Source organism: Trematomus bernacchii, unplaced genomic scaffold, assembly GCF_902827165.1.
Source record: "Trematomus bernacchii unplaced genomic scaffold, fTreBer1.1, whole genome shotgun sequence".
In the NCBI taxonomy this organism is placed as follows: domain Eukaryota; kingdom Metazoa; phylum Chordata; class Actinopteri; order Perciformes; family Nototheniidae; genus Trematomus; species Trematomus bernacchii.
The window spans coordinates 2,700,319-2,716,709 of record NW_022987720.1 but is presented as its reverse complement, the minus strand read 5'-3'; the positions used below and the strand labels follow the sequence as shown (position 1 = coordinate 2,716,709).

The 16,391-nt window shown below is 45.0% G+C and overlaps 1 protein-coding gene across 1 annotated transcript in view; it reads right to left on the bottom strand.

Moving 5' to 3' along the window:
- The window catches only part of ylpm1 (YLP motif containing 1), a 30,215-nt gene extending 15,030 nt beyond the window's left edge, over positions 1-15,185 (bottom strand). Inside the window, 18 exon segments of the mRNA XM_034142769.1 lie at positions 725-808; positions 899-982; positions 1,089-1,172; positions 1,259-1,435; positions 1,542-1,661; positions 1,786-1,848; positions 1,944-2,098; positions 2,191-2,381; positions 3,327-3,507; positions 3,592-3,681; positions 3,777-3,918; positions 4,111-4,234; positions 4,524-7,310; positions 7,532-8,046; positions 8,282-8,470; positions 13,009-13,233; positions 14,285-14,407; positions 14,409-15,185. Of these exon segments, the coding sequence (XP_033998660.1) occupies positions 725-808; positions 899-982; positions 1,089-1,172; positions 1,259-1,435; positions 1,542-1,661; positions 1,786-1,848; positions 1,944-2,098; positions 2,191-2,381; positions 3,327-3,507; positions 3,592-3,681; positions 3,777-3,918; positions 4,111-4,234; positions 4,524-7,310; positions 7,532-8,046; positions 8,282-8,470; positions 13,009-13,233; positions 14,285-14,407; positions 14,409-14,879 (5,805 nt within the window). The 5' untranslated portion in view covers positions 14,880-15,185.
- Between the last annotated feature and the right edge of the window lie 1,206 nt (positions 15,186-16,391).

Genomic DNA, 16,391 nt, shown 5'->3' with positions numbered 1-16,391 from the left:
CACAGCTGGACCCTTAACAGGATTTAGTTTGTTCAAACGTCACCAGAATGGTTGTTGAGCAACTTTTTGTCTGCTTTTAAAAGAATCAGCATTTAAGGCAATATTTACCTCATCTCTGTAAATGCATTTTAAAATCACCTATATGTAAAAAACAATTATTTGATTTGTGTTGTTTGAGTTGTTATACAACAACTTAGAATTGTATTTATTATATATTACATATAAGAACATTTTCAAAAGTTTGAAGCAGATGTTTTTTCAATACTGATTTTTGAATTTAAATACAATTTTGTCTTTTGATCAAAAAAGTTTTTATTTTCTGTGAATTATGAAGATCTGAGTTTAGCAGAGTGGCCTCTCCACTTTGACAGAGACTAAAGAAATGAATTTGGTACTTTAGGAACAATAAGATTTTTTCCAACTTTTTTTGAAGAACCCTTGATATGAAGACTAATTATAAGGATGAATCTCATAATGAAATCTAATCAAAATATTGATCAATGAACAGGAAGCCCTGAAAGTGATTGGACTGTTGCCCCTATCATTTCATTTGAGCTACTTATCTTTATCTCACTGAATTATATTTTCTCTGATATCTTTCCTGATATTTTCTAAATGATATATTAAATAACTGGATAAGCCTTATGTGGTGGATGGGAATACAATTAGGTGAAAATGATTCTAAAAACTATGTGTCTAAAAGTTTCAAGATTTCATGTCCTACCTTATCGCCCTCTTCTTCCTCCTCTCTCTTCTCTCTCTTCGGCTCCTTGGGCTCGTCATCGGGATTGAAGTCTTCCATTTCGACCTAACAACAGAAGCACATGTTAACTTAGCTCAGTGACTAAAAAAAAAGGACGATTATACCATGAGAACCGCAAATTCGTGAAGACCTCACCTCCTCTATAGCTGCATCCTGAAGCAGGGACCGGACATCCAATCGCACCATATGCCGAGGTGAAGCCTCCCAGTTGTTTGACATCTGTGAACAAAATGGTCTATTTAGAGCAGCACTCTATTTACATGACGCTCAGTGGACATTACTCTCATAAAAAATGTATCTGAGAATGTAATTTTATGTGACAAACCTTCAAAATATCCTTTAGCGTGCGCCCATGGTTGTTTCTCTTTGCACAAGTCTGAGTGTCTGCAGTGATCTCAGCAAGATATACCTTCAAATAAGAAAAACCAAACCTCTTTAGCACAGGGCAGACTGAAACAGGAATAATAAAATGAGTCATTCATGAACAGAACTCACCTCAAAGCCTTTCGTTTTGGCTGCGCTCCAGAACTGATCAAAATGTTTAACCTTGTCATTAATAGTGTCTAAAATGATGAAGGGAAAAAAGCCATCATCCAGAGTTTTCTTAAATGTTTTCAGCATGCTGTTCCGGTACGTATCCTCCATCTCTGGCTCATATTCGTACTCAAGAACCTGCACGACAGATTTCATTTCATTAGAGTTTATGTTAACAATAATAATTGTAATACATCTGCAGGTTGATACTGTTCTCTGATGTTTTACTGCAGGTCGGACTCACCTTGCGTTTCACTCGTCTCCCTGTGTCTGGGTCTTTCTCTACTTTCTCAACCTCCGTCATAAAATAATCGTCCAAAACGAGAACTCTTGGGGGTGCACCGCCACAATCCACTTCCTTATCCTTAATATCATCAACAAGAGAAAAAAAGCAATAATTGTATGTTTCCATTTGGTATTACTGTATATTGTTTATTAACATTACATGATAACATTATATTACATGATTTTCTGTTATGACTACTCACCCGTATCAGCTTTGCCACGTGGCTTTTTCCGCTTCCTGGAAGCCCTCTCATTATGATGACAATCTGTGAAAATGTATTTCACAAAAATGAGTACTAGATATCACACAACTAATAGTCTGTGATGGTACATTGGGAAGCTTTGCAACATTGATAAGTACCCTTTCAGGCCGAGATGATCTTCCAGGTGGTTTGAGGATATCGTCAATATTCTTGATTTCTGGCTTTTTCTCAACGCGCGGGGCTGGCTGTGGGGGAGGTGCGAGGGGTGATGCAGTGGGAGGCCCCCTTTCCTCTGGATAACTTCTTCTTTCTCCTGTAAGAAATAATTGCAATTTAAGTTATTTCTGAATGGCATTTTGTTTAACCTTTATTGACTACTGATACCAGATGCAGGGTTGAACATACCGTACGGTGAGGAGCTATGGCCGTACCGCTCAGGCACGCCACGGTCGGGTCCGCTGCGCTCATATGGAGGTCTGTCATAGCCCGGCCTTCCATAATGCTCCTCTCGGTCACGACTGTCACTTCGGTCTCTCTCTCGAAGTTCCCGCTCTCTCTCCCTGTATCCTGAGCGGGGCGCAGGTGCCAGTGGAGATCTACACAGAGGAGGAGCATCGTTTTGTCAACAGAATTTCTTCTGTTGACAAATTTCTCCCATGTCATGCTTTTCCGGTTATTATCCGTCCCCTTGTGTGTTATGAAGGTTTTTATGCATGTAAACGGTCTGCAAAGTCACAAACCCTCAAAGTACACCCTGTAGCGAGTAAAACTCTAACACAGAAAAGACCTGTCTATGCTGCCCCAAAACGCCTCGTTGGAGATTTCTCTTTTTCCATTTTTATTATTACTGGGTACAGTGACGTGCCCATACCCAAATGGACCAATCCGTGGAGCCGTGACGTTACGTCCGCGGAGCTGTTAGGTTAAGTCCGTGGATTGGTCCAAATGGATTGTGTGTGTGTTCCTCTCACACACACACAATCTTTTCTCAGCTGCAGCGCCGCCGATTTCTCCTCCCTGAGACGGCGGGACGCGGCGAGGCTGTGAGTTGGTGTGTGAGCACACACACAAACTCCCAGCCAGGCTGCGGGTGTGTGTGTGTGTTCGGGCTAGTTTCTCACTGTCTCGCAGACGGCCACTGGGCTCACAGGGAGGGGGGGGCAGGAGCTCCAACAAGCCGTTTAGGACAGAGAGTGAATACACATACTATACAGAGATGCTGTATGAGAAACCAATGTGATTTTGGAAAATTGCACAATATAAATCTATATTTATATTATAAATATATATATACTATACATTTTAGTATACCTCAACAATGGAATTATGATCAGTAGAAATGGCCATGACATGGGACCTTTAAACAGGCACACTAATCACAATGTATTGAAACAATGTGATAAAGTACCTTTCTTCAACCATCGACTGTGTGCTTGAATCAAAGCAGACACATAGAAAAACACAATTACATATGTACGGAAGCAGCTCACTTCCCTACAGTTTGGAAAAATAAATGTTATAGCCACGAGGAAATATGTTACCTGTCATCTCTCTCTCGTGGTGGATAGCGCTCCCTCTCATATCGTTCTCTTTCATATTCAGGTGGGGGCTTCTCTCTGTATAACTCCCTCTCTCTGCTGTACTCCCGGCGCTCCATGTAAGGGTCTGATCTTCTTTCATAATATGGATCTCTGCCGTAAGGATCCCTGGGACCAAGGGGTTCTAAGAGAATGGAAGAGATTATCAATGAACAGGGGTAAGAGCTAGCTCTGTTCAAGTTGAGAAAGATAACCTGAAGAGACATACCTTTTTCATAGCCCCGGTCTGAGAGAACTGGGTCAGGCCTCAACACAATCCTCTCACCATAAGAGATCCGCTCAACAGTGGCTCCAGGCTCTGAAACATTGAGTGTTTTTGTCAACAACAAAGTTCTGAAACTTAACCCGTTTCATCTGTTAATGGTCGAATATGTACATCTTTGCTGCTCATACCGTGGCCATGCCCGTAATCCACAGTCTTTGGCATCACTGAAGGTGTGGCCGCAGAGAGAGATGTCTGGTAACGTGTGGCAGCAGGTGTATTATCCCAAGACCCAGGTTCGGTTGAAGCCGTCTGTGCTGCTGCACTCATGCCCTAAGGATGACAGAATAAATATGATAAAGACCCAACAGTTAAATAAACATTTATGTAAAAGATGTGTGTGACCACAGTGTTTTAAACAAACTTGCATAATCAGTGATGATACATTCTTTCAACAATGCACTTCTAGTATTGGGGCTTAAATTGTTAAGCTAAAATAGCCAAGTGTTATTTGAATTAAATTACCTTCAGAACATTCCTGATGTCTGCTGGGATCTCCAAACCAAGAAGACCAGCAGGAAGCTCGGCTGGGATGTCGGCCGATGCAGGCTGGGGTGCAGTAGCAGGTGTCTTCCCTTCATGCAATTCCCTGTAGACCCAAAATAAGTTAAGTTCACCAAAAAGTTCTCCCTTAAATCCATTTGAACATAAAGTACAAGAGGTAATACACTGAATTGCAGAGGACTGCAGTGTGCAAAGGCAGGCTGGCCCAACTTGATAACATGTTTTTTTAAATGATTTTATTTAAAAATATACCATTCACATTCACTGTTTATGCGTGGTGGCAGAAAACTCAGAAGTGGATATTTAGAATATTAGGGAAATATAAACAAGCATAATGCATTAATTAATGATGAAGGTCTAGAAATAAGGCCTACCTTATAAGTTTAAGCTCTTGAGCAGCTTTCAAGATGATCTCATGTTGACGTTGGGAGAGTGCAAGTACATTTGATCCACTCGATCCTTGTGATTCTGGGTCATGTTCTGGCAAGTTTGTGACGGGTGCAGCAGCAGCAGCAGCAGGTAAGGGAGTCTCTTCTCTGGGATCTTCATAGCGAGGTCTGCGATTCTCATACTCAGCAGGATACCCTCTCACTGGTGATGGAGGAAGTCTTGAAGGCCTGTCCCATTCTGAAGGTGGAGCTGATGGCGGGTATGGTTGGTCATCCTGGCGATATGCTGGCTCATCTCTATACTCCCGAATTCTGAGTTCTCCTCTTCCCCTGTCATGCTCATCATAAGAATGTGGGTGACCTCTTTCTCTTTCTTCTCTGTAGAGCTCTGGGCGTGGCATGCGGGGGGGATAATCCCTCTCAGGAGGAGCACGCTCTCTGTCCCATTCAGACTCATAGCCATACTTGGCCTCATGCCGATAGTTACCAGGAGGATGGTCCTGTGGTGGCCGCCAGCGACCGTGTTCTCCATGACCATAATCCTCCACGAAACCCTCTTTATGTCTCTCTTCATATTCCTCATGTGTTGGACCTGGCCGCGACATGCCTCTACCCATAGGTCTCCGCCTCATTCCTTCAGGATCAATGATCTCATGTGGAGGCAGAGGAGGTTCTCTGCCATGAGGAGGTTCTCTGCCATGAGGAGGTTCTCTGCCATGAGGCGGTTCTCTGCCATGAGGCGGTTCTCTGCCATGAGGCGGTTGCCAGTCTAAATCTCTCTCCATGCCTTCACTGTACATTGGGTCCTCTATAGAATCAATCACTTCGCGAGGTGGGGGTGGCACGCCATGCCTTTCTCTTCCTGCATCAGGATGCATCGGGTGGCTATGAGGCTCATGTCCGGGGTGCATTGTGGGATCCATTTCGGTATCATCCATGTTTATTCCTTGGCCTAACGCCTCATGATCCATTGGGCCATGCGCTGGATGAGGGGGGCGCCCTCGTCCTTGGTGCATGAAACCAGGATGACCAGGTGGGGGACGGCCCCGGCCAGGTGGAAATTGGGGTCTCATGCCTCTCATAGGAGGTCTCCTTTCTCCCCAGTAAGGATCGCCTTCCTCCGGGTACTCTGCCGACTCAGGGTCTTCCCAGTACATGTCCATTGGTCCTCCTCTTCCCATGGGTGGCCCTCCTCTTCCCATATGGGGTCCACCTCTACCCATTGGTGGTCCTCCTCTACCCATTGGTGGTCCTCCTCTACCCATTGGGGGTCCTCCTCTACCCATTGGGGGTCCTCCTCTACCCATTGGGGGTCCTCCTCTGCCCATTTGTGGACCCCCTCTACCAAAAGGCGGTCCCCCTCTACCAAAAGGCGGTCCCCCTCTACCCATAGGTGGCCCTCCTCTCCCCATTGGTGGCCCTCCTCTCCCCATAGGCGGCCCCCCTCTACCCATAGGTGGACCTCCCCTCCCCATAGGAAGACCACCTCTCCCAAAAGGTGGTCCTCCTCTTCCCATATGGGGCCCTCCTCTCATCATCGGGGGGCCTCCTCTCCCCATAGAGGGTCCACAAGTTGGCTCTTCATAATACTCTTCCTCTGCTGCGTAGTGATATCCATCTTGCATCCACATTTCTTCAGGGGGCTCCTCTGATTCCTCATCACCACACTCCTCATATGAAGGATCTTGCCAATGATACTCCTCCTGTTCTTCTGGCATCCCCACGTTTTCTTCAGGTGGCATGTAGTCATACGGCATTTCCTCAATCTCCCCCCCAAGTGGTATAGAGTTAGGTCCCCTGAAATCTCCATGCCCCATTTGCCCACGCCCTCGACCTTGCACAGGTCCCGGTGGCTGGCCTCGTCCCCTTCCAGGAGGATGCCTTGGTTGATCTGGTCTTGACTGCATATGGCCAGTCTCCTGTTGGATTCCTGAGGGCTTTGGAACCTGTGGGGTTTTGTTTTTTGTCAATGGCCCATCAGGTTTGAGCAAACTTTGTGCAGCAGTATTTTTTGATGCGACAGAAGAGGGAGCAGTTACAGAAGAGGGAGCAGGTAAAGAAGGTTTGTTGTTACCAGGTTTGGGTTTCTCACTTTTGTTAGAAGCATCCTTGTTGTCCTCTGATTCCTCAGGCTTTGTGCTGGTATTTAATGTCTGGGGAATGGGGTCCTTCTGGACAAAAAAACCCTCAGTTCCAAGTAAGTTGTCCTCTGTCAAGTCATCAGAATTGGCCTTATCGCCGGGTTTTGATTTACCTTTTTCTTTTTCAGACTGTAGCTGCCCGGCTGTCTTTCCAGGAGTCTTCAAGTCTGTAGTGGCAGGTTTTGCCTTAGGTTGGACTACTTGCTGTTGCTGCTGGGGCCCAGGTGGGCGTTCAAATGGCGCGGGGCCAGGAGGCCTTTGGGGCTGGTCAAACCTAGACGGCGGCCCAAATCGGGGGGGGGCATCAAAGCGTTGCCGTGGTTGGTCAAATCTTGGTGGACCATCAAAGCGGTGCCTTTGTTGGTCAAATCGAGGGGGGCCATCAAATCGCTGCTGTTGTTGGTTGAACCTTGGGGGGCCATCAAACCGCTGCTGTTGTGGGTTGAACCTTGGGGGGCCATCAAACCGCTGCTGCGGTTGGTTGAACCTTGGGGGTCCATCAAAGCGGTGCTGCGTTTGTTCGAACCTTGGAGGACCATCAAAGCGATTTGGCTGGTCAAATCTTGGAGGACCATCAAACCCTTGCTGTGGCTGGTCATATCTAGGGTTGTTTCCAGTGGGAACAGCGGGACTATAGAAATAACAAGAAAACATTATTACTAATCATTATTTATCTTAGAGACATTCACTGATACCCTCACAAAAATAAGTTAAAACATAATTTTGGTAAACATGGGAATACTTAAATAGTCCGACTAAATTCAATTACCATCAAATTATTTTAATAAACATTTTGGCTGGATTTTTAACAAACAAAAGCCAATTACAGTACTACAAAACAACCATACTAACCGTGGACCGCTGACACTGTTGTTGCTTGTTGGCTGAATAGCAGGGGGACCTGGGGGTCTGACTCCTAAGCCAGCAGGGCCGGTGCCTCTCACAGGGGGTCCAGCAGGTGACTCTGAATGTGGTCCAAAGCCAGTGGGAGGTGGACCTTGAGAGTTTGGACCAACACCAGCTGGGGAATGCTGCAAACCTGGTATTGCTGTGTGCTGCTGCATGTGAATGTCTTGTCCAGGGTAATGGCCAAACTGTCCCATCATTCCACTACTATACTGGTTTGAAGCGAATGGCACCATGGCAGTGAGTGTGGCCACCCTTTCTTGAAGGTGCGCATTGGTGGCGTTCATCTGCTCCTGCCACTGCTTCCATTGGCGTTCATAGTCCTGCAGTTGATCTTTGTGGGGATAGGTCTTAAACTGTTCATACCACAGGACGAAGGAGCGATCCCACTCTTGGAATAAGGGGGTGAACTGCTGCCGTTGCATTTCATAGTGCCTGAGCTGCATTTCAGCAGACATTGACTGCAACAAAGAACATTTGGGTTTGAGTTTTTCGGTAATGATCTTATTGGTACATGCAGAATAAAGAAACAACTGGGGCATGAGATGTAAGATGTAAACTAATGAGGCTCCACGATGATGCTTGAGTTTTTACAGTACAGGGTGGTTGCAGTTCCTAAATAATATTACCTTCACCATTCGTTTTCTGTGGAAAATATTCAGATGAATAGTAGCTTTCAAATAAACAACCACTTACCGCTAGATTTGCAGGTTGCTGAATCAGCTGTTGATATTTTTCCAGGATCTGCTGAAGCTTTTCGTGTTGTTGCATGAGAGCCTGGTATTGTAAGCCAGCTCTTTCTTGCTGCACCTTTTGCCACTGCGCTGCTGCAGCCTGTAACTCCTGGAGGCGGGCAGCCTCCTCTGGGTCTTCCAGAGTATCACTCTTTAAACACAAACAATCAGAATCAGAAACAGGTTTATTGACAGGTAGGTACGCACATACTAGGAATTTGACTTGATGTCATGGTGCATACATAAAATATAAAAAACAAGAAATCTAATATAAAACACAAAATCTTATACACCGTAATAAAATACAGATAAATAGCAATACAAATTAAATAAAGCAGTAATTTACATGGAAATAGAATGCTATGAATGAATTTTTGCATATAAACTAAGAAATGTGAAATCAGAATATGTGCAGAAAGGAGTATGACATTGTGTGCATTAATGTAATGCATATAGTCTATGATGTGGCAGAGGTAAGAGGCTGGTAGCGGATGGGAAGAAACTGTTCAGGGGCCTCATTTATAACGCCTTGCGTAGGATTGACGTGAGAAGGTTGCTTACGTAGTACAAAGCACAAAAATAGGTACAGAAATGTTCCGATTCACAAAACATTGCGTACCGGCGAGGGAAGTGCGTACCGGCACTTCATACGCCTGTTTCCCTTTATAAATCACAATCGACTCGAAATGCGGCGCAGCTTTTCCAGGCTTCTCGTAACGCCCATATTTGCCTATAAATAGTCAAAGAAACGCCCATTCATTCATTCATTTTGACTGACTGCATGAAGAAGATCGCAGGAAATTACGACCGAACAGCTAAAAAAAGATTTTTGGTTATTGTGGGGAGGTTGAGATAAATCATATTGTTTGGTGGATGCAGTTTGAACCAGAGTAGCAGCATGGAGGTCGGATCGTCACCAAAATAAATAAATAAGTGGTCCGAAAAAAGTTAATGACAAAAAAAATACACATAACCTTCCTCAGGCAGTGTGTTTGTCCCGGGGACAGGAGACCCCCCCTTGATGAGAAACTGTAAGAAATGATAGGGGAATCCCTCCGGAGTGGAGTCATGGCGATCTCAATTATTTTGTTGTATTTGGTGGTTTGTGTTCCAGCTGTCGATCAGCAACTATATATCCATAATCCACCAGTTAAAGGAAATACAATGTGTTGTGTTATATTAGCTGTACAATTGATCACATATGGTGTTCGTAGTTTCCATACCTCCTGTGTTTTACGAGCGACTTATCAAGTCTTGGCAAACGGCATAAAACGCGATTAAACGTGATAGTATATAAAACCACGCTCGTATCTACAACCTATAGAAATGCAAAACGGCGTCAGTTTAGACGTTATTCTGTCCTCCTGCTTACCGCATCATTTATGAGAAAACATTTCATAACATTAACACAACATATTCGAGGTGGTTTAAATAACATATCCGTATTTATTTATTTCTCCAAGTTATGTTTTTGTGTGCACTGAGGAGTCTCAAACAGGCGTTTGTTTAATCGTTTTAAGATTGGCTTTAATCAATGTTTGAAAATGAATTCTTCATATGATAAATGAGAGGTAACATTTTATTTATTTCCACATATTTCTCTCCATTCTTCCTTCTGCCAACGGTATCGCAGTTTCTCGTCTCTCCCGTTGTTGTGCTTAGTGCGTACGCATGGGTTAGAGTTTGCGTGAAGGACCGCACATTTTCCCGTCAAGTTAGTATTTTATAAATCGCAAACATTGCGTAGAAACTGGCGTACGCCATTTTTTGAGCGTATATCCCTTTATAAATGAGGCCCCAGGTGGCGTGAGGTTTTGGTCCTGATGGAGCGCAGCCTCCTGCCAGAGGGGAGGGGGGTGAACAGTTTGTGTCCAGGGTGGGAGGGGTCGGCCACTATCTTCCCTGCCCGCCTCAGGGTCCTGGAGGCATGCAGGTCGTGGAGGGATGGCAGATTGCAGCCGATCACCTTCTCTGCAGAGCGGATGACCCGCTGCAGTCTGCCCTTATCCTTGGCTGTGGCTGCGGCGTACCAGATGGTGATGGAGGAGGTGAGGATGGACTCGATGATGGAGGTGTAGAAGTTCACCATCATTGTCTTTGGCAGGTTGAATTTCTTCAGCTGCCTCAGGAAGAACATCCTCTGCTGTGCTTTTTTGATGAGGGAGCAGATGTTCTTCTCCCATTTGAGGTCCTGGGCGATGATGGTGCCCAGGAAGCGGAAAGACTTCACAGCAGTTACTGGGGAGTCACACAGAGTGATGGGGGCGGGCGGGGCTGCGTTCTTCTTGAAGTCCACGACCATCTCCACTGTTTTTAGGGCGTTTAGCTCCAGGTGATTTTCTCCACACCAGGTCACCAGATGGTCCATTTTGGACTTCATAACCACAGAGGTCAGGGCGACAGGTCTGTAGTCATTTGGTCCTGTGATCCTTGTTTTCTTGGGAACCGGGATGATTGTTGAGGTTTTGAAGCATGCTGGGACGTGGCATGTCTCCAGTGAGGTGTTAAAGATGTCAGTAAACACAGGAGACAGCTGATCAGCACAGAGCTTCACGGTGGAGGGGGAGACATTGTCAGGGCCAGCCGCTTTTCTGGTATTGAGTTTTCTGAAAAGTCTGTTTACATCCCTTTCATTGATTGAGAGAGAGTCTGATGTGTTGGGGGGGGGGGGGTCAGTGGTGTAGGAGAGTGGGACACTGAAAGGGAGGGGGATGTGGAGGTGTGAGACTGGAGCTGTTGAGAGGTGTCATGGGGGATGGAGTCAGGACTGAACTCTTTGTCTTCAAATATGCAGTAGAACTGATTCAGATTGTTTGCAAGGCGTTGGTCGTTCATGGAGGGGGAGGCTTTTGTCTTGTAGTTTGTTATCTGTCTTTGAGGCCCCGCTCACACAGGACCGTTTGCGTTTATGCACAGTATGCGTATTCAAAAAAGTCTTCCGTTCACATGCATTCGTTTCATTTAACGTGTCTGTTCAAACGAGGCCGCTGGAAACGCTGTAGTACATATGCCGGGACTGTAAGTGGCGCTGTAACTTCCGCCAAAATACACCAAAAGCCGCGAAGAAGAGCAGCCCGAGCAGCCCCGCCACAATGTTGCCATGGCTACCCTTCTGTTTAAGCCCCGCGGTGTATTTAGCAACATGTAGTTCATGTAATTCTCCATGTCCACTTGTTGCTGATGGTTGTGGTAGAGGAGCTGTAGATTTTGCACTAATATCTGTAGCATGGTCAGTAGCAGTAGCACTAGCAGTAGCTACTGACAGGAGGAAGTGTGTGTGGCGATTGCTGGTATTCAGCGGGATATAGTCATTTCCTCAGCATATGGATAAATGCAACAGGGAAGTTAACTGAAAGAAACCGAATCTGTGGATATTGCATAGACCGACCAAGAAGCACGTCTCCGTGGAGAGGACGCGCTCAGAAAGAGAGATATTCTCTACAAACACCAGGTGAGATCGCACCTTTGTCAATATAATGGATCAATGCATGAAATCTGACTCTGTTTATTTTGTTTAAGGAGTATATTGGGCGTTAACAATTCTGGTTTGCCTTTTATAATATTATTTCATTCAAGAACCCCTTGTGCGTTTAATTAACACAGCTATTTTTGACAGTTGCTACAGCAGTGAGCAGGAGAGGTGGGGAGAGGCGGGGCTATCGTTATTTTTTCAGGAAATATTCGTATCGAGGTGATTACACGGACTCGGTTGACCCCCCCAGAGCGTTTCGTTTGCAAATCTATCCACCTTGGGACCAGTTATTGTTTGTGGGGTCAGTTTCTATCGGCCTTGTGTAAATAATAGGGCTATACGCACGCGAAACTATGCAGATACAAGCAGTTTTCTCCTCGTGTAAACAGCGCCTTAGACCACGCCAGACCGAAGCAGAGTCGTTTGCTGAGAGCTGATGTTGGAGTTTCTCAGGTGCTTGCCCCACGGGAACGCATACGGCAAAACACATAGGATTAACGCAATCGCAAAAAAGCTTCCGTCCATTAGCCCAGCGCACCAACGGAGAGAGAATAACTTATGGCAACACAAAAGAAAACATGGGAGCGGTGGAGTGATGAGGAGGTGTCGGCGTTCTGGCGATTCACTCGGAAGGCTTCAGTAGAAGCTGCTGGGAGTCCCAGCAGCTTCTACTGAAGCCAGTCCCCAACTCCGGGGACTTCGGGTGGCAGTATACTCCGTGAAGTTGTTTGCGGCCTGCCAGTAAACCCAAAGCAGAAAAAGAAGAAGTTACGTCAGCGGCTTCATTTGCGTAATCTTCCCTCAGGGAACTTATTCCGGTGTGAACGCGATCTGCTCTTTAGTTCCATGGGGGAACTAAGTGCTGGGAAAGTACTTGGTGTGAAAGCGGCTATGGCAACTCATCCACCAACAGTTTGGTAGGAAATCCGGGTATGACATGCTAACCACACACATCAGAAGAACTTTTCAGCGTTATCTTAAAATTATATTTTCCCCATTTCTTCTTTGCTGCCTTACATTTAGTTATTTGAGTGCAATACTACTGCAATTTGAAAGATTTACTTTTCTGCATTCGTTAGGAAAGAGCAAAGGGGACAACTTATGTTGCATTTGCAGTTGTAGTCCAAACCTGAGTAGAATAGGTAGAGTGTCCCTTTACTCAAGAAAGGTTTGAATTGTTACAATCACACACCTCTGTAAAATTAAAAAATGCTTACCTTTCCCTCATCAGGTGGTGGAGGGGGTGCTGGAGGCTCCTCTTTTGGAGGGGGTGGAGGAGGTGCGCCTTTTGGTGGTTCTGATGGAGGAGGAGGAGGAACTGCATGGCCAGAGGGGGGTGGTGGCCCATGACCACCACCCTCTTTCTGATTCTGTTTTGCCTTCTCTTGCTTTAACTTTTGTAAATTCTGAAGATGCTGTTTGTACCAACGTTGCTGTTGCTCCTGTAAGAAACAAACTCATTCGTCACACAAGTATCATTGTTGTCAATTTAACACAGCAAATATTTGTGGAATCGTACTTTCATTGTAGGTGTCTATTCGTCCCTCAATGTGACATAGGATTACACTTTCATATTTTATGATCAAACCCTGAAACAAACAGTGCCTTCAGATTTATTTTTAGTTAAGCTTTGAGTCATTGGGATTTACTATAAAACATTCAAATAATTAAATGCTCTTTAATTGCCCATAGTTCCCTTATATTAAAACACAAATTATAGTAAACCAGTTGGGGCAATATGTATGCTCAAATACTGCACATCGTAAATATCTTCATATTGACCACATTGAATACCTGGCTATACTGCTGAATCAATTGTATATGCCTGATAAGATTTTGAATCCTTACAGCAGCTCGTTTTTTATTTATTATGTTATTTTAAACATCAGAAAACAAAATGTTTTTGAGTCGAATAATATCCATATTCTTTTCATCCAGCCACTACAACAGTACTTTCAGTTATTATACTTTGAGATTTGACATTAAAACTATCTGCTGATAGTTTTTGATTAGAAAGAACATAACATGTTAAAGTCTAAACATTTATCACATATTAAATATGTTTAATAGCTAGCATCAAATGTGCCAGGCATCCCTCGTTCCCACAGCCAGTGTTCTTGTATTTGTGAGTTATGGCAGTTTTGAATACAAAGTAATATACTAGTTGTACTGGTCCGGTCTGCTATTGAATACAACACAATGAATGCTAGTAAGTGGTCTGATTTTCCATGTATGTGTTTATTCACTTATCTACCACCTTTGACATGTATAGGACGATGCTTGGATGCAATATCTGTATATTGGTTTCAACCAATAATACACATCCTGTCACAGGAACGGGAGACATTTTCAGAGTGTCAACAAATGTGATGTCTGCTAGATAACGTTTTTAGTAAAATCAACAGAAACAGTACGATGCCTTTCGGTCGTGATATCTGGCAGCAAAGTGGTGAGATTAAGCAACAAAAACAAAAAAACAATACAAGACATTACCTGCAATGGTAGGGTTGTGTCGTCCTCTGGTGTGGGTGGGTCTTTGTTATTGGACTCTTTTTCTTTGGGAGCACCGATGTTCTCCGGTGGCTTAGACGACTGGGGCTCTGGAGGGGGGGGGTACCGGTTTGCTGTCGTTGGGATGCGGTTGCGGTGGCAGTGGAGGAGGCTGTGGCTGACCCGTCTGAGGTGCAGGGGGACCTCTGGTCGCCTCGTCCTGTTGATAGTACGATTGAGCTCCAGCATTGCTGTCTGAATGTCCTGCACTTTCTGGATGCCACGACGACCCGGAATAACCAACGTTGTGTCCACCACCACCACCACCACCACCACCACTGTACGCATTGGCATTAGCATTACTACCGTGGTGAAGCACTGACTGGAGCTGTTTCTGGTGTAGCATCTGCAGCTGCTGCATCTGCTGCAAGTGTTGCTCCTGGAGGCTGGAGAACATGGATCCGGCTGATGGGGCCTCGAAGCCCCCGAACCCCGGTGCATCAGTGCCGATGTTTCCGCCACCGGGCTGCTTACGGGGCCCTTGCCCTCCAAAGTTTTGCGACGGGGGTGCCCCATAATTTCCCCAGGAGGGATACATTGTTATGAGGCGTGGCGATGGACTCGGCCTTTGTGCTCACATACAGCCGGTCCGGAGTGCCTGAAAAAAAGCTAACAGCTAATGCTAACCTACCTGGTAAAAATAACTATAGCAAACGTTTCATTTTATTGTCCCGACGGGCCTTGGCTGCATCAAACACAATGCACACACGCCAGCTCTGTAGCAAGGAACACTATCTTATTATATCGTAATACGCACGTATATACTTGTGTTTTAAGTTACAAAACCGTTGAGCCGCGGACGATGCTAAACATGATGCTAGAGCGCACTCACTGATGACGGAAACACGTCACATCCAGTGTTGCCAACTCCATAGTAAGGAAAGTAGCTATTGGCTGTCCGAAAAGTCGCCAGAAGTCCCTAAATGACGTCATCGCCTAATTTGCATATCATGTAATGGCGGTAAAAAAACGTTCCACCCCCTTCAAGGATCAAAACTTGAAACCACCAGAGTAAATCCAGACGACAGTAGATCAGAAATGTCTCTATTAGAAAAAGTAGAAAGTAGAAATTGTTTTAGTAGTTTTTAGTAGAAATCTCCCTTACAATAAAGGCAGTAGGCTATAGTATGCCCGTGTGTCATCTCCAATAAATGGCTTCAACCATCCTTTAAACTCAGGGTTTGATTCCCACTCCTTTCTGTACTTTTGTGAATAGGCTACAGTTTAGACTGTGACATGATGACCTACGTGGATGTTTAGCTTGTCACAGAGGCACACACACAGTGGACGAGGTGATTAAGTGACTGAGGCTGTGTGAGTCAAAGCAAAGCAAAGGCAGTTATTTATTATAGTGTGACAGTGACAGTGAAGAAACATTTACATTTTACATTTAAATCCCGCTCATGCGCAATTCATTTGCAGTCTCGACGCGGGAGAGTGTGGCTGTCTCCTCTCTGCTCTGACTGCAGCTGAGCTGTTGCGGGAGGCAACTGTGAGTCTGAGCGCCTGTGAGTACTATGGGAGGGCAGAGGGGCTCACGGCAGCACCCGCGGCTCGTTAACTGCTGAACAATATTTGAGTCTCCAAACACCAGAAAAGTCCCTAATAACACCATTATAAGTCGTTGAATTAGTCGTTAGTCGCTTTTGATAAAAATAAGTAGCCGGAGGGTTTGGAAAGCCGCCGAATTTAACGAGAAAGTCGCCAAGTTGGCAACACTGGTCACATCAGACAACCACTTCCGGTAGTGCTCCTATCAGGGATGCAAACTCATCAGGTATGAACAAGGTGACAAGGATCCGAGCCCCCCGACCCCACGGAATATCGGCTTTAAAATGAGGAATAACAGAGGATTTTAGCAGTCAGAACAACTAAAGCAGCAGTGTCAATAATAACAGAAACGCCAAAGAGTCACATCTAATAGAAATATATAAAAGCATTTATTTTAATTGTGTAGCAGTCAGTTTATAATTTTGGCAGGACTGTTGAGCATTTTTTAAATGTATTTTCATGCCTCTGTTCAAGGCTTAGTCTTTCTATCTTTATAGCC